At 37.0% G+C, this 23,575-nt stretch overlaps 9 protein-coding genes across 9 annotated transcripts; 3 read left to right on the forward strand and 6 right to left on the reverse strand.

Moving 5' to 3' along the window:
- Positions 1-23: 23 nt before the first annotated feature.
- Positions 24-4,159, reverse strand: RHIMIDRAFT_295639 (WD40 repeat-like protein). The gene is made up of 10 exons (XM_023614202.1): positions 4,136-4,159; positions 3,925-4,001; positions 3,585-3,828; positions 3,002-3,532; positions 2,886-2,950; positions 2,584-2,828; positions 2,378-2,512; positions 2,239-2,318; positions 761-2,191; positions 24-710 (listed from the first exon to the last, which is right to left on the reverse strand). Exons 2-10 carry the CDS (start codon positions 3,960-3,962, stop codon positions 192-194), a joined length of 3,288 nt encoding a protein of 1,095 aa, XP_023461470.1. The 5' UTR covers positions 3,963-4,001; positions 4,136-4,159; the 3' UTR covers positions 24-191.
- A 2,640-nt stretch (positions 4,160-6,799) lies between these two features.
- Positions 6,800-7,685, reverse strand: RHIMIDRAFT_273749 (uncharacterized protein). The gene is made up of 3 exons (XM_023612404.1): positions 7,562-7,685; positions 7,480-7,504; positions 6,800-7,431 (listed from the first exon to the last, which is right to left on the reverse strand). Exons 1-3 carry the CDS (start codon positions 7,617-7,619, stop codon positions 7,152-7,154), a joined length of 363 nt encoding a protein of 120 aa, XP_023461471.1. The 5' UTR covers positions 7,620-7,685; the 3' UTR covers positions 6,800-7,151.
- A 214-nt stretch (positions 7,686-7,899) lies between these two features.
- Positions 7,900-9,540, forward strand: RHIMIDRAFT_94509 (glutamate 5-kinase). The gene is made up of 4 exons (XM_023615903.1): positions 7,900-8,169; positions 8,216-8,326; positions 8,378-8,473; positions 8,536-9,540. Exons 1-4 carry the CDS (start codon positions 7,924-7,926, stop codon positions 9,286-9,288), a joined length of 1,206 nt encoding a protein of 401 aa, XP_023461472.1. The 5' UTR covers positions 7,900-7,923; the 3' UTR covers positions 9,289-9,540.
- Positions 9,310-10,749, reverse strand: RHIMIDRAFT_208879 (RabGAP/TBC; the record flags this gene model as incomplete). Its single annotated transcript, XM_023607094.1, has 3 exons — positions 9,310-9,843; positions 9,900-10,292; positions 10,348-10,749. 3 exons carry the CDS (start codon positions 10,747-10,749, stop codon positions 9,310-9,312), a joined length of 1,329 nt encoding a protein of 442 aa, XP_023461473.1.
- On the reverse strand, positions 10,344-11,543 carry RHIMIDRAFT_94511 (uncharacterized protein). Its single transcript, XM_023615904.1, has one exon. It carries the CDS (start codon positions 11,387-11,389, stop codon positions 10,724-10,726), a length of 666 nt encoding a protein of 221 aa, XP_023461474.1. The 5' UTR covers positions 11,390-11,543; the 3' UTR covers positions 10,344-10,723.
- A 228-nt stretch (positions 11,544-11,771) lies between these two features.
- RHIMIDRAFT_295642 (uncharacterized protein) lies at positions 11,772-12,576 on the forward strand. Its single transcript, XM_023614203.1, has 3 exons — positions 11,772-12,028; positions 12,079-12,188; positions 12,242-12,576. The coding sequence occupies exons 1-3, from the start codon at positions 11,785-11,787 to the stop codon at positions 12,254-12,256; spliced, it is 369 nt and encodes a 122-aa protein (XP_023461475.1). The 5' UTR covers positions 11,772-11,784; the 3' UTR covers positions 12,257-12,576.
- A 5,978-nt stretch (positions 12,577-18,554) lies between these two features.
- RHIMIDRAFT_286819 (Cullin-domain-containing protein) lies at positions 18,555-21,096 on the forward strand (the record flags this gene model as incomplete). Its single annotated transcript, XM_023613415.1, has 5 exons — positions 18,555-18,685; positions 18,752-18,840; positions 18,895-19,293; positions 19,344-20,315; positions 20,366-21,096. 5 exons carry the CDS (start codon positions 18,555-18,557, stop codon positions 21,094-21,096), a joined length of 2,322 nt encoding a protein of 773 aa, XP_023461476.1.
- Positions 21,097-21,136: 40 nt separating this feature from the next.
- RHIMIDRAFT_242277 (ankyrin) lies at positions 21,137-21,854 on the reverse strand (the record flags this gene model as incomplete). Its single annotated transcript, XM_023609739.1, has 5 exons — positions 21,137-21,208; positions 21,266-21,365; positions 21,418-21,600; positions 21,659-21,779; positions 21,833-21,854. 5 exons carry the CDS (start codon positions 21,852-21,854, stop codon positions 21,137-21,139), a joined length of 498 nt encoding a protein of 165 aa, XP_023461477.1.
- Positions 21,855-22,483: 629 nt separating this feature from the next.
- Positions 22,484-23,401, reverse strand: RHIMIDRAFT_248964 (uncharacterized protein; the record flags this gene model as incomplete). Its single annotated transcript, XM_023610575.1, has 1 exon — positions 22,484-23,401. The coding sequence occupies one exon, from the start codon at positions 23,399-23,401 to the stop codon at positions 22,484-22,486; it is 918 nt and encodes a 305-aa protein (XP_023461478.1).
- Positions 23,402-23,575: the final 174 nt, after the last annotated feature.

Consider the following 23,575-nt stretch of genomic DNA (forward strand, 5'->3'; position numbering starts at 1 on the left):
AAAGAAAGAGAAAGAAAGAGAAAGAAAGAGAGAAAGAGAGAGAGAGAAAAAAGGGGGATCGTAAGACACTTGATTCTGATATTATTTTTTTTCTCTTGTATATATTTTGTTGAACTGTAAGAATAATAAAAGAGTATGTTTTTGATGTATGTATAATAGAATCATAGTAAAATGTTATATATACGAGAGTATTAAGTTGACCACAGCATTAGATTCTTTTCCTTTTGATGATGACTTGCTGATGCAACCACAGTTTGTCCTCCATTTGATGAACATGCAATACTGACGACCATACCAGACTGTGATCCAGCTTTCTTCGGTTGGGAGCCTGCTACTCCACAATGCCATATAAAGATATCTTGATATCCTCCATATAATATACATAGCTTTTCATTACCCCCATTCATAAATGCACATCCTGCTATTTTTGACTGAGGAATATGGTTCATCACACACTTCCAGTGGGATGTTTCATACACGCAGATCTTATCTTCGGATGATGCTACCAAAAAGTTTCCATCCGCAGACCAGTCAAAGGAGCAAATATTTTTTCCGTGATCGGTTGTGATGGTTCGAATGGCATTGTCTCCATTATTATTTTTGGTGATATCAATAATATAGATCTGATTACCTACTGCACATGCGAGTACAGTCACCGTTCTAGGATGGAATCTCATGGGATTGGGTGAAAATCCTGACTTGGATTGTGTCTATGAACATATTAATACATATATATATATGAAGTATACTTCTTTTTTACCATCTTTAAAGACTTTTCACAATTTGATGTATTCAAATTCCACACTTTTAATTCTCCTTCTGCATCCAGTGAGCAAATCGTATCTGGTCTATCAGGGGCGAAATCAACCGCTGTCACTTGGGCACGACAATCCAACTTGACCATTTGCTTTGGTGAACTATCTCCACCACTTGAGATAGCTGAACCTACATCCCAAATGCGTAATGTTTTATCATAAGAAGAGGTAGCAACTAAGTTGCGATTATCTGTGCTCCATCTGGCACAGGTAATATTGGCTGTATGACCATCCAGTGTATACATCATTTTCTTTTCTTGAACACTCCAAATCATCACTTTTCTGTCATGGCCTGCGCTCGCTAGCCATTGTCCGTCCATTGAGAAGGATACGGTAGATACCTTATTTGTGTGTCCCGATAGATCAGCATACAGCTGTAAATTTACTCCTACGCCTGAAGCAGCATTGCCACCGCCATTGTTCCCTGTAGATACTGCCATGTTGCTATCCAAATCAATGCCGCCACCCATGCTAGCTAAAAACCCCCCACCAAAGGGGTCAAGCTCGCCTCCATCACCAGCCATTAGTAAATTCTGTTCTGCATTTTCGTCACCCGAGGTAAACATTTCACCAAAGTCACCTGCATCACCCATCATGAACCTTTCCAGATCGAATGAGAGCACGTTATTAGTAGGTGGTGGTTGCTGTTGCTGTTGCTGCTGTTGTTGGGGTTGCATCGGTGACTGTACGTCCAAGTTGGAAGGTGAGCCTATGTCATTAGGGTTCCACGCCATACGCTGCGCACTGACCTGTTGCACCACTTGCTGCGGTGTTTGTTGTGGTGTCTTTTGTTGATTTAGTGCATTTCGGTTCATCTGAGGAGATTGACTGGCTTTTATTTGTTGCTGCTCAAAGCGTTGCTGTTGCTGTAGTCTTTGTTGCATTGCCATATCTTGTTGATTGATGATATGTGGACTCATGTTATGTGGTAGCTGGGGAGAACCTTGCTGTTGAGGTGTATTACTCACGTCCTCTGTCCTCTGTCTTTTTTGAGGTGGTTGTTGATGCACAAATTGCTGCTGGGATGGTTGTTGAGTTTGCTGTTGCTGTTGTTGAACAGCTTGTTGCTGTTGGGCTTGAGCCTGTGCTTGTGCTTGTTGCTGTAAAGCATGGGAGAGCTGGCGACGTTGATATATAGCTACAGCGATGTTCTTCTTTTTATCCCCTTCAGGTGAATCATTTGCATTGGCGTTTCCTGGATTTGGACTTCCTATAGCAGTCGGTGGTGTTTGAGGACCTTGTGGATTAGCTGTATTCATAGCCTGCTGCTGTTGTGCCTGCTGCTGCTGGGCTTGCTGCTGTTGCTGAGCCTGTTGTTGTTGCTGCTGCATCATTCGCTGACGGTTCATCATGACACGCTGCTGTTGCATCAGTATCTATAAGGGCATGAGTGAACCCGGTTTGTATGAACATATTTAATTACCTGCTGCTGCTGCTGAGGTGTTAATCCTCCAGGAGGCATTTGACCTTTAGACATCATTTGTTGTGCAAGCATAAAGTTCACTAAACCCCATAAGAAAGAAATAAATAGCGTGATTTTATTTAATAGTGAAATAGATTACCATCACCATTGAAAGCGCCATTTATTAGATTTGGATTTTGTATGTTACCAACCATTCCCATTTGTGCTCCAGGTCCAATAACACCAGGCATTCCGGCTCCGGCTGGGTTTATATGCTGCCGTGGTTGTCCGTTCACTATGAAAAAATAACGGTTAATGGCCCTCTTCTTTTTTCCCTTCCTTTAATTTCATTGTCAAATTCATTACCTGCAGGCCCCATCATACGCTGAGCGGGATCTACTTGTGGACTCTGTCCCATTGGATGGTGCTGTTGAGGTAACTGAGCTTCTTGCCTTTGAGGTGTCATTTGTCCCATAGGCGGTTGGCCTTGTTGCTGCTGCTGTTGTTGCAGTTGTTGTTGTTGTTGAAACATAGCCTGTTGTTGGTGCTGTTGAATTATCGCTTGCTGCTGCATGTGTAGTCTTGCTTGCTGCTGACCGACCATCATGCTGCTATAACAACAGAGTAAATTTTTTTATCTCCAACGATACCGTTTTTTTTTTTCTTACGGATTATTTCTCATCATATTTTGTTGTTGCAGCGTTAGTCTTCTCATGTGCATGGTAACATTGTTCTTTACACAAAAGATTAATAAAAATAAACAAATGTGATCTCATTCTCTTACTCGTTCTTCTGGAGTCCATGTGCTTTGATCACGGCCAGCCAAACCACATGCGTTTATGGCTGCAGTAAGAATCGCGTTATACTGGTGATTTCGCATCATTTGCTGCTGATTCTGCAGCTGTTGATTCACCATGGGTGAATTCATCATGGCTTCAGCTACATGAGGCGTTGGTGGTTGTTGCTGAGTCATCACTTCAGCACCTCGCTGCATCTGCTGTGGGGAAAATGAAGGAGAGGCAGCATGTCTTACGGGCATGTTCGTTTGAGGCTGTTGCGGTAAATTGGCGGTCATGCTTTGAGGTGTATTTACAATATTGTTTGCATTATTAGGTAGGGCCATAGCACCGCTATTAGGTAAAGAAGCGGGACTGCTCGATGGAGACGGACGCGAATCCCGTGATAGTTGGGAATGGTCTGGCTGCTGTTGAGGGGATCGTTGCACCTCGGATGCCCTTCGTTGAGTCTGATGTAAATTGAAGGCTCTAGCCTGTTGCAACGCTTCTTCTCTCTTTGTTCTTAAATAATCATGGTACTACACAAGCGTCAGTTTCATACAGGAGATAGATCCAGATTTTAGGAATTACCTCATCATTTGTAGTAGCTTCTTTACTAGCCATTGCTTCTTTATTTTTGGCATAATAGACATCCCAAAATACACTCCACCAGTCAGACAAAGAGACATCGATAGGAGGAGGCTGATCCGTATTAATACTGACTTCTGTAGAAAAGGCTCGAGCCGCTTGATGGTATTTTTGCTTTTTGAAGTAATCATAAATATATAGGTGCAAAAGATCCGTTGACCTGATATCTAAAATTCGCCCATTTTGCCTATTCGTTCAATTTACAAAATAAATAAAAAGAAGGTTAACTCCAAATAAACTTTTTTTAAGGTGGAGATGTACTCCTTGTATTAATAATCTTTACCCATCCCAAGTGTTTCTCCTGTTTTGAGATTGAGCCATTTTAAGAAGAAAGAAAAGATTGTCGAAATTTAAGTTGAACTAGAGCAAATCAAGACAAGATGCGTTAAAAACGTTCTTTTTTTTTTCCTTTTTTTTTTCTAAAACTTTTTTATTTTGAAAATAAAAAAGAGAATAATGGTACTTGTGTATTCAAGCAAAAAAGTGAAACTAACCTTAAAAAACTTCTTTTCTTTTGTTAAGAAGAAATGATAATAAAAAAAAAGGGAGAAAAAAAAAAGGGTAAAAAGTGAATGAAAGAGAAACAGAGGGCAGAAGTAGAAACACCCAATCGGCAAATAAAAACGTCCGTTTCTTGCTACGTCACCTTTTACCTGTCACCATGTGTGCCTTGGTCTTATTGCTATCACATAGTTTGCTTTAGGCACTACATATGTGGTTATTATGAGATTTTTTTTTTTTTGGCATAATACTTTACTTACTCAGTACCTTATGCTTCATGAAGTTTATTTTTGTGCGGTAGTACGACATTCACCCAAACTTGATCCCGACAAAATCAGTATCAATGATTATCATTTAAGATAGCATGATAGACTATTACTTTTTTACTTTAAAAAGCATGCTCTTCTTTACTTTATACTAATTAAATCATGTAAAATGATAAAAATAATACTTTCTATCCACGCATTTTACCATGAAATCAAATATTAATAGCTTTGATAAATTCAAGTGGAGCACACATCACTTTGTACGTTGTAGAACATACGGCTACATTGTGCTATTGTGGCTCGAGTTTATCAAATAGAATAGATCAAAAATTTGACATAAACTGTAGACATTCTAAACTATACTCTACCTTTTTTTCCTTAGAGACCATCTAGTGTTTTGATGGCTCATCGCTGTGTTGTTATTCAAGGCGAATTGTGATTGGCTGAGATGGCCATTTCTAAATATGTTACCCAAACTATTGAATTAGAAGATATTACAACTCGCGTTCTGATAAAGCTACCAAGAAAGATTAAATCATATTATTTTTCATTGTTATTTCAATAGTTCAATGTCTTGAAATATCTTCCAAACACATGGAAAAGCTCAATCGTTTATCGCTAAACATAAGCTATGCAATGACGGGAACTACACTTTATCCACAAATTATTCGCACACTGATAAAAAAAATGATAATTTCAGAAAGCAAATAATGGTAAAAGAGAGCCCATCAGAAGCAAAAAAATGGGATATAAAAGTGCTTTTTAGTAAATCAGTTATGTACACTGACATTAAATACTTACATTATAAAGAAGAGGATTTGTAAGAGAAAAAGGAGCAGGAACAGTGAGTAAACTTGTAAAAGAGATTATTATTATCTTATCTGAAGTGCATTAAAAAGGGCCAGCGGCAACTGGTCCCGGATAAAATGGCGAGAAAAGAGAGAGAGAGGATGGGACCAAAGTTTGGTAAGAACCAAACTACCCCCAGCTAGCACCGGTACTGGTTTCGATTTTATGATCTATAATACTACTTTTCAGTTTCTTACAAGAGTAAAGAATATAACCTACCTTAGGGCTAGCTGGGGGATATCTGGTCTTACTTTTTGGTTCAAAGAAGAAAAGAAGTCAAGATCAGATTATTTATATGAAGTCTCTAGCAACTTTTTCAATTACGTGTTATTTATCAGTGCTGACCACATTTATTTTATACTCAAAAGCATCAAGCTCATTTTATATATTATTAAATGTTGTCTTTTAAACAATAAAGAAGACATAGAAAATCAACTAAAATGAATTGTTATTGATCTTGTAATGTGTGCGAATAATTTCTGAAAAAAGTGTATACAATTTACAATTTGTATTCTTCTACTTCGAATGCTATGAAAGCGTATTGTATTAACTCATTCTCTAACTACGCAATCATTTGAATACATGTCATTGATACTAGTGCTACCAAAAGAAACAGACTACTTGATCGCAAATTTTTATACTGGAGCAAGACAGGCTATATAATATATATATTCCTATCTACTTCGTCAGAAAGAAACAAGTTTGGAGGAACAAAAAACACCCAAATACTAACCTCTTTGTGTATAAGAATGAATCCAGAATGCTTCAGTAAAGTATACTCTGCTTAAATGAAGCGGTATAGAGATCGGGAATCCACCTGCAGAAGCATGATTTGTGAATTCATTCTAAAAGCAGACCATTGGTCTTTATTTAAACCTTCTAATAATGTTTGACATATTTATGGTACACCAGATGAAAACAAGCAACAAATAAACAGGTCACTATAGCAATAGTTACTATAGTGACGTTGTATATTAATAACACTGACCACCTTTTAAAGTGCAACAAGTTGCTTGAATTTACTTTCCCATTCATCCCACATTACAACTCTTTTCTAATATGAGATATCCATAGGTAATCATAAGCCTATAATCAAAATGCAATATCCGCTTTTGTAGCCAACCTTTTCAGTCTTTTTTATATCCTCATCATACCTTTGAATGATGTTGATCTAATTAAAGCCAGCAGTCTCTTGTCACAGGAAATCAAAAAATGTCGAGTTTTGGCACATCAGAGAATACAGGCCAAGTTCTATTCAAGGAGCGAGTAAGTTTGCTTATATTTAATCGAAAAAGAAAAAAGATCTGCAAAGAGCGGGCTTTCTTTTGTTGATGTGAAACAAAGATAATAAGTTTCCACATAGAAAGGTTCAAGGGTCATTTTGGAATTCTTTTGTAAACATTTCATCGTACGGATGCGTCATAGATATCAATTACACTTTGAATAACTGTCGAATATTGAAACACACCCCCATGAATTCATCCATAGAGACCGTGAATAATATCTTACAATGTCAATAATCGATATCGAGTGCTATTAAATAAAGACTTTCTTGTTTGTTTAGCAGTGAAAGAATTCTTTATTCCCATGCTTGGTTTTAAAATGGTAGCCCTATTTAGCTCTCTTGGAGTTGTGATCTTGCTTGGCAAAATGATTCTATTCGTACATATGAATCTATCATATCGTCATGGTTTTTCCACTTTGGTTTTACTAGGTAAAGCCACATTACATGAAATAATCCACTGCCATCATTGGCCCTTTTTTTTCTCGTAAGATGGAATTGTTATTGTTGAAACAAGAGAGAACATAGATATATAAAAAAATATGTATTAAGCGTTATATGAATGAATTATGCTTTATTAATAATGAGAACCGTAACAAATGTAAATGCCTTTTAAGCGAGTAAAGCTACAAAAGAAGCAGCAAACAAGGCAGCCAAGAAAGCAGCTTGAGGAAATACATTGTCAGCAATCAAGGGAACACCGGCGCTTGTAGAACCTCCATTGGAGCTAGTAGCAGAAGCGCTGCTGGTCAAAGAGCTGAGAACGCTGCTTGCAGATGATTGAACACTAGAGACTCTAGAGGAGATTGAAGAAGCGACAGAAGAGATAACGTGCGAAGAGGCACTGCTTGCAGCGCTGCTTGAAGCACTACTGCTTACAGAAGGGCTGAGGCTAAACAAATGTCAGAAAATATATATTTCAACTATATATGAAGCCTACCTAGTAACAGAGGTCATTTCGCTGGCTAAACGATAAAAGGTCAATTAGCATCAATTCATTTTTGCTAGTTTCTTGTACTTACTCTGAGCATAGGCAAGACCGAGGAGAGCGACGAGAACAATTAAAAACTTGGCGTTCATGTTTGGAAAAGAGAAAGAAAAGTGATAACTTAGCTTTCCATTCAATTCAACTCCCTTTTATAACCTAACAAAGGGTTTATGGTTTCATATGTTTTGCATGATATTTTTACCTTTTACAGCTTATCACCAAAACCCTTGTCCACAGGATGATCCATCGTGAGTGGCTTAAATTTGCGCTGTCGGATAAATTATATTTCTCTCCAAGTGTGAATCTGCATATTGGCTCGAAATGAGTCATTTTTTTTCAAAGGTTACTTTTTTTTTTTCTTTTTCTTGGTACCTTTTTTTCTCTTTATATCCTTTTATGCTTCATAAAAATCAACAAAGCAATAGTAAGCAACTCACTATCGTCATCAAAGTAGGTACTTCGTCTATCTGTAACGAAGTGACACACTTTCCACTCCTGTCAAACCTATCTGCCATAGTTGAAACCGTTCTCAGCCTACGTTCTCTAGGCCACCGCGTCGTGCTCGTGACGAGTGCTGCGGTTGGCACAGGTTTACGAAGATTAAACATGCCAGAGAAACCTTCAAGTTTGGCTGCAAGACAGGTAAGATACATTCAAGAGACAGTTCATCATAATCCAATTTGTTTAGGCTGTGGCTGCTGTAGGTCAAGGACGACTCATGGCGTTATATGATGATCTATTTGGCCAATTTGGACAACCTGTTGCACAAATCTTATTGACCAAGAACGATCTCGCTGACGTATGCCTATAAACGTATTAATAATACACTCAATTGATAGTTTATCTCTAGAGATCACAATACTTGAACGCTGTCAATTGTATAGAAGAATTGCTAGGCATGTCAGTAGTACCTATCGTCAATGAAAATGACTCTATATCTACACAGGTAGGTCAACATTGCTTCCTCGTATAGAGAGAGCTTGAAAAACTCAGTTATCTTGATGCCAGGGTATTCGATTCGGTGATAACGATACACTGTCTGCCGTGATGGCTGGCATGGTCAAGGCGGATTATCTATTTTTATTAACCGATGTTGATTGTTTGTACACCGACAATCCTCGTACAAATCCTGATGCCAAACCAGTGCTGTTATGTGATGATATGGTGAATTTAAAAGATCAAGTTTCGGTAGCCTCCATGGGATCTAATCTTGGTACAGGAGGCATGGCTACCAAGCTGGTTGCAGCTGAACTTGCTACAGCAGCTGGAGTGACGACGATTATTACGAATGGTTCCAAGTCTCATAATGTTTTGAAGATCATTGATGCGGATAAGAATGACAATAAAACTGAAACCCCTCTTCATACCCGATTCATTGCCAAGAATAATCCACTCCTGGATAGAAAATGGTGGATTCAATATGGCTTACATACAGCAGGCACTATCTATGTAGACGAAGGGGCAGCAAATGCCATGTTACAGCCTAAATTAAAGTCAAGTTTATTTGCAGCGGGCATTGTCAAAGTAGAAGGACAGTTTGTTGCACAACAAGCAGTCAATATCGTCTGTCGAAAAGAGAAACAAGGTGAACAGGAAGACTTTTTTATTGGAAAAGGGCTTGTCAATTATTCAAGTACAGAAATTACAAGGATCAAACGATGTCATAGCAGCGAAATAGTCAATATTCTTGGCTATGTTGATTCAGAGTGCGTCATTCACCGGGACAATTTGGTGAGAAGCACAGACAAGATACCCGTGTAACTATTGCTGCATAAAATGTTCTTAAAAGTTCATCATCTTTTTTACTTCATAAAGCCTTTTATGTAGTGACTCTCTTTCATTTTCACTTTGGGCGTATTTCATTTTAAAATCTATAAGAGTTATTTCTGCCTTTTGTAATTCATCTTCCAATGTTGAATTCTTGCTTATTAAAGTCGCATTTTCTGTGCAAAGGGTTTCAAACTCATCTTTACTTTTAGTTTCAATTTTCTCTGGTAATGTTGATATCGCTTGCTCCAATGATTGAACCACTGTCTTTAACGTCATTCCTTCCTCTTTTAGTGCATTCAATTCATCTAATGATTGTCTAAACTGCCCATGAACGTCCTGATGCTCTTGTTTCAACGTATCCATATTTGTTTTGAGTGCATCTAGCTGTCTTTTCAATTCCATGTTTGTCTTTTGTAATTCATCAATCATGTTGGCCTCTGCTGTCTCTTTCTGAATCTGAACTTTGTGTTCTTTTTCAAACAAGATTAGTTTTTTCAATGGAATGTCCAATTCACAGGCATCGCTAACAAAACGTCGATCATCATCCTAACATGTATACACACATGAGTCACTGTCTTCAATTTAGAAAAAGTGAGGTTTACCTTGTATTCTTGAAATAGGCCATTCTTTAAGAAATCTAGCAAATGTTCAAATTCAAGCCCCAGTATATGTGTTTGGTTTCGCTTTAGTAGGGCTATGGCAAATTTAAATATGGAACTGATGCCTTCGGTAAATATGACATCGTAAATACGAAAGACTAAATTGAGCGGAAATTTATAAGCGAATAATGTCATGAACCACTGAGAGGCATACATGGTAGAATTAATGCCTTGTTGTTTCAGATGTCTAGCAACGTGTGGCAAGTATTCTTGAACAAGTGCGTCAAATTGATAGAGTCGCAGCTGTAATCCATCCATTTCTGGTGTAAAATGTCCTCTGAGGCCATACTTATTCATTAACTTAACCAACAGGCAAAAGGCGTCTTCATCTGGCATCTAGTTAGAAAGTAAAAAAAATTAGAGACAGATTTGATCCTAGAGCAAAACTTACATTCAATAACATGGGCCCTACGATAAAGGCCAAGCCTTGGCAGTAACCCACATCTCGATCATACAAGCTGTAGGCTCTCACAACGTTATAAAGGCCTTCCTGACCTTGTCCATCACTTTCTTTAAAGTAAGTGTGACCAGGAAATGTCCTTGCGAGATCGCGCTGGATCATCTTGTCATATGGGCTTTGTAACTTTAGTAAATTGATGTACATTTCAACAAGTTCTTCATTTTTTGCCCTTGATATGAGTTGCCACACCATTCCACGTATGGAAGGTGGAATGCCATGTCGAACATGTTGAATCAATTCTTTACTGATTTTGTTTATATTATCGTAATCACACATCAATCCTGCCCAGAAATCTATTGATGATGCGTCAACCCATTGTAATATAGTATTCATAAGAAATGTTACCCCAGTCATAGTCATCCTGTCCTTTATTTTGAGCAATCAGACTGTGTCTGATCGACTGTCGTTTCAAGCTCTTCATCACTTTTAATTTTGGATCATTGTGATTCTCCAAATTAAGCTGTTCCATCTGAGCCAATAGAGCTTCTTGAAATCCTGGTAGTGGCGAAATCACACTGGTCGCTCTTGAGAGCCTTTGATGCCGAGCAGCAAATTGAGCAGATGGTCTACTTGATGCTGGTAAAGGGGCAGAGTGCTGTTTAGAGGGCCGTCTGGATGATGCAGGTGTTGAAGTAGTAGATGATGACGATCGAAATGGAGACCAAAATGAGGTGAAGATGGATCGTGTTGTGGATGTAGTTGATTCGTTATCAACGCTTTTTCTCGCAGGTAGGGGTGTAGGCAAAGGTGTGCTTGCTGGTATCTCTGGTCTATCGCCATTGACGAGTGCAGTAGTGATCATTTTAAGTGGATTATATTCTTCGTGGTTATCTTCTAGTGGTATATCGTTCATGTCCGATATTGAGACATGACTATGTTTATGTGATAAAGTTTTGTTATTTAAGGGATCAACAGGAGTTGATGATTCCTCCTGTTCCTTTTGGAAACTGGGTGTAGGTGGAGTCATTATCATGGAATCTTCTGAAAGGTTGCTTCGTATTGGTTTCTCAAAGTAAGCATCATCTGTTGAGGAAGAGCTACTGCTTGTCGTAAAGGATTCTCTTTCCCTATAATCTATCAAGGTTGTACGTGAGTGAGGCAGTTCATTATATCAATTTATATCAAACCTTTATTACTATCATTACTAGTAGTCGTATTCATATAGACTAAGTTGTCGCCAGCTTTAATAAACTGTATAGCATCCTCACTTGCTCTATTAAACGACATTAAAACAATAAACAAAGAAAAAGAGAAAGAAAAGGAAAAAAGACTGAAAAAAGTATGTAAAAGGGGAACACAATATTTGAAGTTATTTATTCGGTGATTTAAACTCTCTGTCTTTCTTTCTTTTCCCTCTCACTTCTTCTCATGTCACTGTTAACAGCATTCTTATGGACTCTCTTAATGACAACATGTTACGGAGCAGAAATACAAATGTTTTGTAAATGTTTTTGTGGATCTAATTCAACTATATTTGAACTTCCAATGACTGACTTAAGGCCCTGTTCTGTTTGTACTAAACAATATTGTCTGGACAATATGCAAGACGGTCTTTGTGATGGTATTGCTGATGCTACTTGTCCGAGTAATGACTTTAAGACAGAGTGTTTTGGTAAGATAATTAATACGACCATAGACGATTTGTTCATTTCAATATCTTAGCTCGTGATTCATTCAAGGACGAAATGATCGTACGTAGTTTTCTTTTGATTACATCTGGGCTTATGGTCTATTCTATCATTAAACCATTGTTGACAGACAAATGGCAAAAGGTAAAGGATTATGTATATCTTGCAGGTTATTGCATAGATTAAAAAAATCTCAGTACGTTTCTCGATAGCGGTAATTCAAAATGCATGTGTATGTAGACTCTGCAAAGGCAAAAATAAAGTCCATCATGGAAAGCACACACAGTTTCTCATTAAAACTCTGGTCAAGTTGCGGTGTAGAACATGCCACTCTAAATGTTAATTGCCCCTGAACCTTTAATTTTTTTGTTAGGCATGATTAAATACTCCACTTATACTCTTCCAATAAAAAGTTAATTAATAAAGCCAAGGACTTAGCTTTTTATACTCTTACATCGCGACAAGTTGTATTAACGAGTCATTATACACGATTGTTACACTAGCTTTTTATGTTCAAGTGTCAATTCACGAGAATACGTTTCTGAAAATGTAGTCAGATATAGTTTTTATTGGTGGCCAACTTTTAAAAAGCTGACCAATCTTTAAAGTCTTGGTTTCCTCAACTGTACTGTAGAGCCCCTACACAACTCCATTTTACCCGGCTTCAGTCCCATCTTATTGACCAGAACAGGCTTTAACTGAAAATTTCTAGATCGCAAAAGGACCCTGCAGCCAGAGAATAGTTTATTGCCAAAACTCCAACACGTATCACACAATAACGAAGACAGCCAACAACAACCTGTACCTAACGAGATTAGAGCTCTTCCCTAGCAGATACATTCTTCGCAACAGCATATAGACAGACCTCAGGACCACTTTTCAACTTCTTACGAAGGTGAGTCAAATATAAAAAGATTTAGAAGAAAGTCTAGCCATCTTTTGGTAGTGAAGATACAGAGGCATGCTCATTTATAATGAATATGCGAAAAAAAAAAAGTTTTGTCAATGAAAAGATTTGATGGCATTAAATTGAATCTGAGTCTAGAAGAACTCTTGTAAAATTGCGTAGCATGTTAATATCAATACAGGACATGTCGCTAATGGAAGCTGCCTATAGGATATAATCATCAACAGTCTGTACTAATGAATTAAAGTAGTCTCCAATCCGCTTCATAATGATGTCTATGAAGAAATCATTAAGCTGATGTTTCTTTGGATTATTAGAGACAAAGAAAAGTACGTCAAGTGACTATGAAAGTAGTCATATTAAAGAACAAAAAGTCAAAGCGAGGAGGTAAAAAAAATGAAGTTTTTATTTAAGCAAGCAATAGTTTAAGTTTCAAAGAGAGTTTTGAATAAGTAGAGATTCTTCTTTTGATAGCCAAGTTTAGAGAGCAAATAGAAATTTCTTCTTTTTTTCTTTCCATAAACCCAGAAGGCCACGTTATCGCTAGCTTTCAAACCCAAGATGACTAGAACCATAGACTGCATGCCAGAAGACTACAAGCTGTAAACCCTCCACGAATAAAAAGTACTAAAGGCTCAAGGCTTAAAAATCAATCTCAAAATCATACCACGGTAAATTCGATGAAAGAGGTGCTTCAACGTGCAAAGAGTGCACTTCTAAATACCTAGGACGAAGCGTTTCGAAAGAGGTAATGATCGTGGATACATCGGAATATTGAACCTTTGGAGCATCGCAATCATCGAGCTTAGCAGCAAGGGATATTTTACGGGTCATTCATCAGCTGTAGAGGCAGAGCCATAGCAATAGGAACACCTCGGAGTGATCCAGTGTAGAGAAACAGCGACTTGTAGCAGAGCTTGATAGAGTTTGTCAGATAGTGGCAAAGTAGATTGAGTATGTAGTTACTCCAGAGCAGTATTCATTAGCAGCAGATATTGATAGACGTGAGCAAAATTCTTTAGGGACTTTCCGACGTTGATAAGCATGGGACAAGCATTCACTAGCATTTTCAGACACTGATGATCACTTGTAGGCGTTCACTGGTCTTTCCAGAGATTTAATAAGTATTTGTAAGTATTTGAGTATATGAGCGTTTGAGTGTATTGATCAGAAGTAGCAAGCATGATAGACATTGTGAGCATTAGCGAGTAGCAAAGATTTTTTGAAGGCTTTACCCCGTGAGGGACCATTATGATAAAGTTGCATCAGAGACCATAAAATAGAGTCAGCAAAAGTGTATTTTCTAAACAATGGCATTAGTTATATGTACTTTGAGATCACCTCCAAGTGATATTGTACTTTTTTCAACATAGTAAATAATAGAACCATAAGAGGATTTTTAGAAGAGATGAAGAATGAAAAAAAGAGGACAAACATGATGAACTCTTTTATACTTTTTTTTTTTTTGTTTACGTGAGTCATGTTATTTAGGCTGAAAGCAAATGACTCATTCCTCATTTCTCCATTAATGTATGTATAAATAAATAACTCATTCTCTATCTCTTCCATATTAGAACACATCCGAGCATCCAAGCGTATCCCCCTTTTTTCGCACATTTTTTCACGGCACCTTTTCTTTTGTAAAGCCACTTGCTTACATAAAATTGACCTCTCACACACATATATTTTTTTCATTATGCTCACTTCACTTTTCTTATTGCCAATATGTGTTTTGCTATTTTTCTGATCGTTTTCTTTAAGAATGAATATATAAAAGTAAGGTGAGAATTAAGTGTACAAGGAAAAAGGTTGAGAGGAGGCGGTGCCTTTAAAAATGCAGCTGATAGTAAATAAAAAAATAAGGCTTTTCTCAAAGAGCACCAGACTGCCGATTCTGTGGAACACACGCAATTGATTCCATTACAGTTGTTATTTGTCAATCAGTCAATCATAATTGATCTATTTGGTTAACCACTACGTCTTTTTGCTAAAAAGAACCAAAATCAAATCACACTAATCTTCATATATCAAAACCTGTTTATCAAGCATGAAACGTAAGCAATTGAGTTGCTGGCTTAGAAAAACACAAGAGCGTGTAATGTTTTTTTTTTAGTGCACATGAAAAAAGGTAAAAGATAAAATGTTTACCCTCTATTCCATGCTGCTATATACTTATCCTTTTCCCTTCTACTTGTGAAATGTGGGTAAGTATTAGTGACGATTATGATTGTGATAGATTTAATGGCTATACGTTCATTTTTATAGCAAAGCAATGGATCTTCTAGGTCTGCATAAACTTTTTCAAATGGCGCTCGAAACAGAATGGATTACTAAGGTACACGACGTACTTCATGTAGCCCCTAATTGTCATGGATACTCGCGTACCATGGATGAGAGGTATTATCAAATATGTGGTTTATTGAGCGATAAGAAAGGATCTTATAACAATGAAAAAGAATATGAATACGTGAATGTATCAAATGGATAAGAATAAGCCTTCTATGGAAATAAAATAGTAGAGGAATAGCTCAATAAGCCTTAGAGGGGAACAATGTGATGACAGATCAGTTTATTACTGTAATAACAAATGTTGTCATTTAGCTGATCAAGTGTAGCCTTTAATCTGTCGACCCCTATAGTTAATATTGCCAAGGATGCTTTACTTGTAAGCACAATAAAAATATAGGTTTGTATTAGATAAACAGAGACTAAATCATGAAACACATCAGAATTACGATCAGCTTAAAGTGGCTAATTTTATTCTTTCAAATGAAATAAGTAATCTGCTTCTCTTGCACACTTAGTTTCTCTGCCCACTCTTCCGGGGATTCAAGTTCCTTATTATACTGCGTCTCCTCGCTCCCTGCAGGCCTTTTCAAAAAATTGAGCTGATAAGAAAAAGCTTCTTGCTTACCAGTGTTTCAATATTTTATTTATAGTTTGTTTCGTGACGCGATCGTAAAAAATTGTGAGATACTAAAGCTATGTCTTATTTTCGTGGGCTCTTCATCTTCATGAGCCCATGATTCTTCCATTTACTTGATATATAGTTAAACACGCAAGTAGTATAAAAGATGATGATTTACAAAATAGGAAATAATCATAATATGGTAAATCAAATACTATATGCTTATGTTTTTAAGGGAGACATAGGCTCCTTATGTGACTACTAAAGAGGAAAAGTCAACTTTTGGAATGCTACCAAAAGTTCCAATCACACCATTTTGTTGATTTTATAGTAAATACTCAGCCAATATGCATAAACTAACGGTTGCATGGAATAAAATGTTCAAAAGTAGACAAAACATTAATAAAAATACAAAATAGCATCACTGAGTGTTTGTTTATAAAAGCTAACACTAAAAAACCCAGGTGTCATCCAAAGCTCTTCCTATCTTGAAAAAAGTCAGTACACGATTTAAACAAGTAAACAAAATGTCAGTTGGTACACTGAAGGTAAGTTTTCCACTTCTGATGACCAGCGCCATTAAGTTCTAATGCAGTATCATTCAGAAGCATAAAGTCTCGAGGATAAACTACAGAGCACTCAACACACCGGCAAAGAATTTCTCTTATAACAAGTATAAGGTAGTCAGTACAGTGGCAGCCCGCGTTCGTCTGCATATATGCTCGTCCAGCTAGTGTACTGAGTAAGTAATGCCTACACTCATCAATAAGAAATTAAAAGAAGAAAAGGAAAGCAAAAAATGCTATGCGAGAAAATATATGCAGGTTATATAACGGAATATGAGATGATTTCCACCAAGTGTAAAGGATAAAGAATGTTTAGCATGCAGCATCGTAACTGATTGCTCAACACAAGCAGCAAAGGTTAGAAAGCTTGCTTTCAGCTTTTTTAGGTGTCCATACAACTTTAGCTTCACCACAACCAAGAGCGATAAACCACGCCTGCTGCCAGGTTTCGTAATTTACGTTGATGCTATGATCAAACACAGGGATCAATGAGTCAGACGTTTTGCTTAAAATTAGTTAATTGGCATAGTATTATAATAATTACTTAATATAAAGGCGCTAAACTCATTAATATCAAGGAATAGGACTTGTCTCGATCTTCCTCTTTGTTTCAATTGATTATATATCTTATCAGGCACACATTGTCCCAGTCACCAGAATTTTGCTTGATCTCTGTCTTTTTAGAGCTTGCTGAATATCACCAAAGGCGCCTTTCTGCATTGAATTAAACGAATACATGTTTATATTCGTTCTTCAAAGTTATGCGAAGACGATGTAATATCCGATTTTGGCGCGCCTGGGGTTTTTCTGTTACAGCAGTTTTCTTTTCTTTTCTTTTTTTTTTTTTTTTTTTTTTTTTTTTTTTATTATTATACTACGAAGAAGCGTTTATCAAATTGTAGACACTTCTTTCCGAAGCGTGCTGTGACCTCATATAATTTTTCCATTTTATTCTCGCAGTTACTGATCTGTAAAGATTGAACAAACTAACCGTATTTCGCATAAGGTACTGAACGTGTACTTTGTAGTTTGAAGTTGAGATACCCTTTGCAGTTAGCCTCAGTTGCTTCTATATTATATCTCCTTTTGTGATCTATCTCTTTGTGTTATCGATTCGCGTTACGAAGCATATCGTAATGCTCAGCCGTCAATAGATATCTGATATCATTACTTCTGTGATATAATGTAAAACGTCTATACAGCCAGAATCAACGAAACAGGGGCTGAAATATCGCTCTTTCTTCACATTACTAAAGCCCTGCGGCTCTGCTGTGTTTAGCTCTAGATTGTAAAATGTCAGTTAAGTCGATAGCACGCAATTCAGATTCTTTATTAAGAAGAACGGAAAAGAAATTTGAATGTTGCTAGGTCGGTGGACGTTTTGGAGCATCTGATTTACATGGATTGAAATATATAATTACAAAGCTACCATTCTCTTAATTGACATGATTCATGAAGGATAAGTATTTCTCACAATAATAAATGAAGCACTCCAAATTTGAATTCGGTTTATAGAGTTTAGTTAATCTAGTGTTACTCACTCTATTAAACATGAGCTTATAAAGTAATTTTGTAGTAAACAGCAACATCTATTGTAGGGATTAAGACCTCGTGTAGAGCATTTTGATATTTCTTACAGTTATTGCTTTCTTTTTTAAAAGATGATCCAAAGTTCTTTTCATTTGTATTTTATGCAAACTTGTTTGATACAAAATGGTATTCTTTCTTTCCTTTTATTTCAACTAGAACAAGTACTTGAAAATAATCGTTCTGACCAAGATATTTTGTTTTGTTGCTATGATACCTTATCATGATATTATGTTGGATATATCGTAGCCTATTTCTCTCTTTTTCTTTTTCTCATAAAGGGTGCTGACCGCTTATTTTGATTTTACTTGCTGTAAAGCGAACACGACATTCGGAATTTGAAATGATGCTTTTGTAAGCATACTTTCTCTTTTCTATATTTCTCTCTCCTTTCTTTCTTTCCTTTTCTCTGTTTTCTATTAATCTTCAATCTTTGATTTCTTAAAGACTAGATCTATTTCATACATTATAGCTTGTAAACAAAAAAGGCAAATAGACTTCACAATCTGACTAAAAAAAAAACATTTTAAAGAAACAACACAATGAATTCTATGCAATTACCCCCTCATAATGACTTTGAAGCAACATGGGCATTCTTAGAAGAGGGTCTTGATCAAGTCATGTGTCGCTTTGAACAAGGATTGACTCGTGCTCGTTATTCTATTCTTTACAGGTAATTGAGTAACATTTTATCGGGATGGGAGTGATGACGTGCTAATGCTCCTATTATTTGTTATAGTGCTGTTCATAATTACTGTGCAAGAAGCGAGACCAATCTACACACTGCTGCTCATTATAATGCTCCTAATGCTCCATTGTCGAGACGACGTAAGAATAAAACAAGTATACACGTACGCGTGTGTGTTCTTACCATTTAATTAGCTGCGCCCACACCTCCTTTGATTGGCGGAGAAGTGTATACCAAACTTTGCGAATACTTACAAAAACATTTGGAAAAGATTAGACAAGAATCTGAACAGTATATGGATGAATCTTTATTACAGTTTTATACCAGACAGTGGACAAGGTATACGGCTGCTGCTCGTGTCGTGAACAATATCTTTATGTATTTAAACCGTTATTGGGTGAAGCGTGAAATTGATGAAGATAGAAAAAGTGATATTTATGATGTGTTCAGCTTAACTCTCTACAGTTGGAAGAAGTATATGTTTGAATATGTTCATTATAATGTCATATCAGCCGTATTGAAGTTGATCGAAAAGCAAAGAAACGGTGAAATTATCGAAACAGGTCTAATAAAGAATGTCATTGACTCATTTGGTAAGGACAACCTTGTTGTACTGGCAACGTTAACTCATTCTTTTTATTAGTATCACTTGGGCTCGATCACAATGATTCTTCAAAATCAAACTTGGATGTCTATAGAAACTACTTCGAAAAACAATTCCTTGAAGCAACTGAAGTTTATTACAAGACAGAATCTGAAAAGTTCATTACCGAAAATAGTATTCCTGACTACATGAAGAAAGCAGAAGTGAGATTGAACGAAGAAGAAAACAGAGTACAGATGTACCTTCATCCTTCTACTCACAAGACTCTTATTCCCATTTGTGAAACTGTTTTGGTAAAGAATCAAGAGGAAACCATCTGGGAAGGCTTCCAAGGTTTACTTGATGCAGATAAGCAAGAGGATCTTCATCGCATGTATGCACTTCTTGCTCGTATTCCAGATGGATTGAACCCTCTAAGAAGCAGCTTTGAAGCTCATGTCAAGAAGGCAGGTCTTTCTGCTATCGAAAGAATCGCCCAAAATGAATCAGAAGGCTTTGATCCCAAAAGTTATGTCGATACCCTTTTGGAGGTCCACAAGAAATACAATGATCTCACTCAGACTGCATTCTGTGGTGAAGCTGGATTTGTTGCTGCTTTGGACAAGGCTTGTGGTGAGTTTGTTAACCGCAACAAGGTCTGCAAGGGCGCTTCTAATAAATCTCCTGAATTACTGGCTCGCTTCTGTGATCAATTGTTAAAAAAGAGCGCCAAGAATCCAGAGGAGGAAGAATTAGAAGATGTGCTGAACAATGTGATGACTGTGTTCAAGTATGTGGAAGACAAGGACGTCTTTCAAAAATTCTACTCCAAGATGTTGGCCAAGCGATTGGTTAATGGTACATCTGCTTCTGATGACTCTGAAGGCTCTATGATATCCAAATTGAAAGAAGCCTGTGGATTTGAATATACATCCAAACTTCAGCGTATGTTGACAGACATGTCACTCAGTAAGGAACTAAACGAAGAGTTTAAAAATGTCGTCCAAAAGTCCTCTGATGCTGCATCCAGTGGTAATTGTACCATCTATTTTGTATTCGCATCCATTAACTTTATTGTATAGCTGATTTCAATATCCTCGTACTCAGTGCTGGTTCCTGGCCTCTTTCAGCTCCTTCAACTTCATTTAATCTTCCAGACGATGTTGTAGAAATGTACGATAAATTCCAACAATTTTACCAAACAAAGCACGTAGGACGTAAGCTAAACTGGTTATTCCAGTTATCCAAAGCAGAACTTAAGACGCATTATCTTAAGTCAAGCAAAGTGGGATATACCTTTATGGTATCTGCTTACCAAATGGGCATCTTACTTCAGTACAATAATGCTGATAGCTACACCTATGAAGAGTTGCAAAAGAGTACTGCCCTGTCACCTGAAGCATTAAACCCTGCTTTGGGTATTCTGGTCAAAGCTAAAGTATTGTTGCTTCGTGATGGTGAAAATGTAGGCGAGAAAGGAAGCTCCTATGCTCTTAATCAAGACTTCAAAAGTAAAAAGGTTCGTATCAATCTTAATATGCAAATGAAGATGGAGCAAAAGGCGGAAACAGATGAAACACACAAGACAATTGAAGAAGACAGAATGTTTGTTATGCAAGCAGCAATTGTCAGAATCATGAAGACTCGTAAAGTCATGAAACACGTTGCTCTTATAGATGAAGTTATTACTCAGCTACAATCAAGATTCAAGCCCAAGGTTCCAGCTATCAAAAAGTGCATTGATGTGCTTTTGGAAAAAGAGTACATTGAACGTGTTGAAAATCAAAAGGATATGTACAGCTATGTTGCATAAAAAGCATTGTTTATCAATAAACTATGGTTCTTTTTACACTTTATTCTTCTTCTTCAGAGGCTGAACCATCTCCATAGTCGTCATCATCTTCATGAGCAATATCAGCATCATCCTTTTAAAAAAGTGAGTAAATAAATCATAACTTTCTCATTATTTCTTGATAACCTACCAAGTCATATGCCGCACTGGCTTCTTCTAATGTTTTTTTGATATCAACGTGCTTTGGATGAACCAATTGAATAGGCGTCAATTTATTACGGTTGGCAATCCTACCAAAGATAACGTCAATATGAACAAAAAGCAACTGTATATTTCTCTTACTTTGGGTCTGCTCCAGCAGCCAACAATAGCTCTACCATAGCAACAGCCATGTCATGATCTTCATTGGCATATTGTACAGCCAAATGTAAAGGGGTATTGCCTTCGAGGGTATTTTGGATATCCAAGTCGATTTCTTCATGGTTAACAAGTACTTCAAGACAACCAATAGAACCTGTCTTGGCGCTGTTCTTCAGTTTTATCAGTAATAGTTTTCTAAATGGTTCAAACAGCTAAAACTTACGCATAATGTGCGCCTGTGTTGCCTGCACCATCTGTAAAGTTCACATTACAATTACCCTCTTCGAGTAACTTTTCTAATTCTTCTTCTTGATCACCTCGGCATAATGCCAGTAAAAGCTCATCTTTTGTAGATGAGTAAGTTTGCTTATGTATTCATTAGTCTCTTCTTCCTTACTGTTCGAAGCGCCTTCAGTCATTTTGTAGAAAATAAAAAACAAAAGCTTATTTGTCTATTATTGGGTCTCCCTCTTTCAACTACGCTTTAATCTGGCTTTGAATCGTGGTGGAGTCAGAACTTCATTAAATGCAGGTCTTTTGGTTGATAAAACTTTTTATTAAATACACTATGTCAACGTACAAGTATTTTAGCCAAGGAACAAAATTAAATGAATTCTATTGATGTGAAAAGGGGTTTAGAAATTCAAGTTACGACTACTTTGGAAAAGCAATGTCTTTATTATCAGTTATTTAAAAGATATACACCAATACGTTGACAAAAGAATGGTTTGTAGATTACAAGTTTGTAAAGTATCCTCATCATTACAATTATATGAGCTTGGCTGTTCTAGTCCTCCCCCATCCGTTTTCTCTGTCTCTTTGTTTGCAATAATCCTCTCAAAAAGATAAAAATGTTTATTACTATTGTGTAAAAAGGGAAAATAAAGTACCCTGGATTGAATTGAAGAGACAGACAATATCATTTGTGTATGAGCGTAAATTTTTATTCTATAAAATGAACCATAGCGTCAACCCCATTTATATATCCAACATAAAAATAATCAAGCATAAAAACATATACATATACAAAAGAAAAAGAAAGAGAGAATTACAAAGGGTTGTCATTGACTATTTCCCTTGAAGAGAGTTGGTTCATATATGGAAGCTTCTGAAGTGCTGGTAAAATTTCTCTTCGCCATTGATCTTTACACGCTTTACTTCCTCGGTTAACTCGAGTTGCAACCTGCTCCCAGTTGAAAGTTGTCATATCGTCTAGTTTCTTGTCTTCAATAATAGCCATGATCAACTGCATCCTGTCTTCTGCTGACCATCGTGGCTTCTTTTTGCCAGTTTCTTTTGTTTCATCACATTTGCTGCCATCTCTTGACTGCTCCGTCTGGAAATTTGTTTCAGATGGATCGTGATAAGGTCTAATCAAGTAGTCTGACTGGTCCACCGGCTCGGGATAGTAGTTGGGTCGTTTACCATAGCTAAATCTATAGTGTCTGGCTACCATTGGCTTCGGACTCACAGGTAAACACAGATTGGGTCGCATATAGGTACAACGTCGGCTGAACGAGCGATTGACAGGCACAAACAGAGGTGGGATAGTTCCTGAGTATCCTTTATCATTATAGCCTAAGTATACAGAGTTTCTGTGATTTTTGGAAAACATCGGATCTCGTTGTTCAAACGTATGAAATGATCTTCTTCGTTTTCCTTGAGTATCGGTAGGGCTATCTGACGTAGACAGAACATTCATCTGACTGACCAATTCAACGGGGCTAGGATAGCTACTGGTACCAACATGAGCTTGAGGAGATTCCAGAGGATGAATGAGTTGAGAAATCGGCTGAATGGTTTCATCACATCGACTGCTAGGTAGACGCATCCAGCTGGTCTGGTCGAGGGGTACAGGAACTTCAATGTCTTTACTGTCAATACCATTGCATCCAAGTTGGCTAAGGGGGTCATAGCAGCGAATAGGGGGTAGAGTAATTCTAGTTTTATTGTTTAGACTTCCCATTGGTGATTTTAAGTTCGTCTAAGGAGAAAGAGAAGAAGGAAAGAGAGAGAGATAAAAGGTCAAGAAGGAAAAAAAAAAAAAAGGTCTTTTTATATAAAGAGATGCTGATTTATTCTAAATAGTTTAATGTTTTTATATGTTTATAATGTAGCAAATTTCTTTGAGAAGTAATTA

The sequence above is a fragment of the Rhizopus microsporus genome, assembly GCF_002708625.1.
Source record: "Rhizopus microsporus ATCC 52813 unplaced genomic scaffold scaffold_30, whole genome shotgun sequence".
NCBI classification, from domain to species: domain Eukaryota; kingdom Fungi; phylum Mucoromycota; class Mucoromycetes; order Mucorales; family Rhizopodaceae; genus Rhizopus; species Rhizopus microsporus.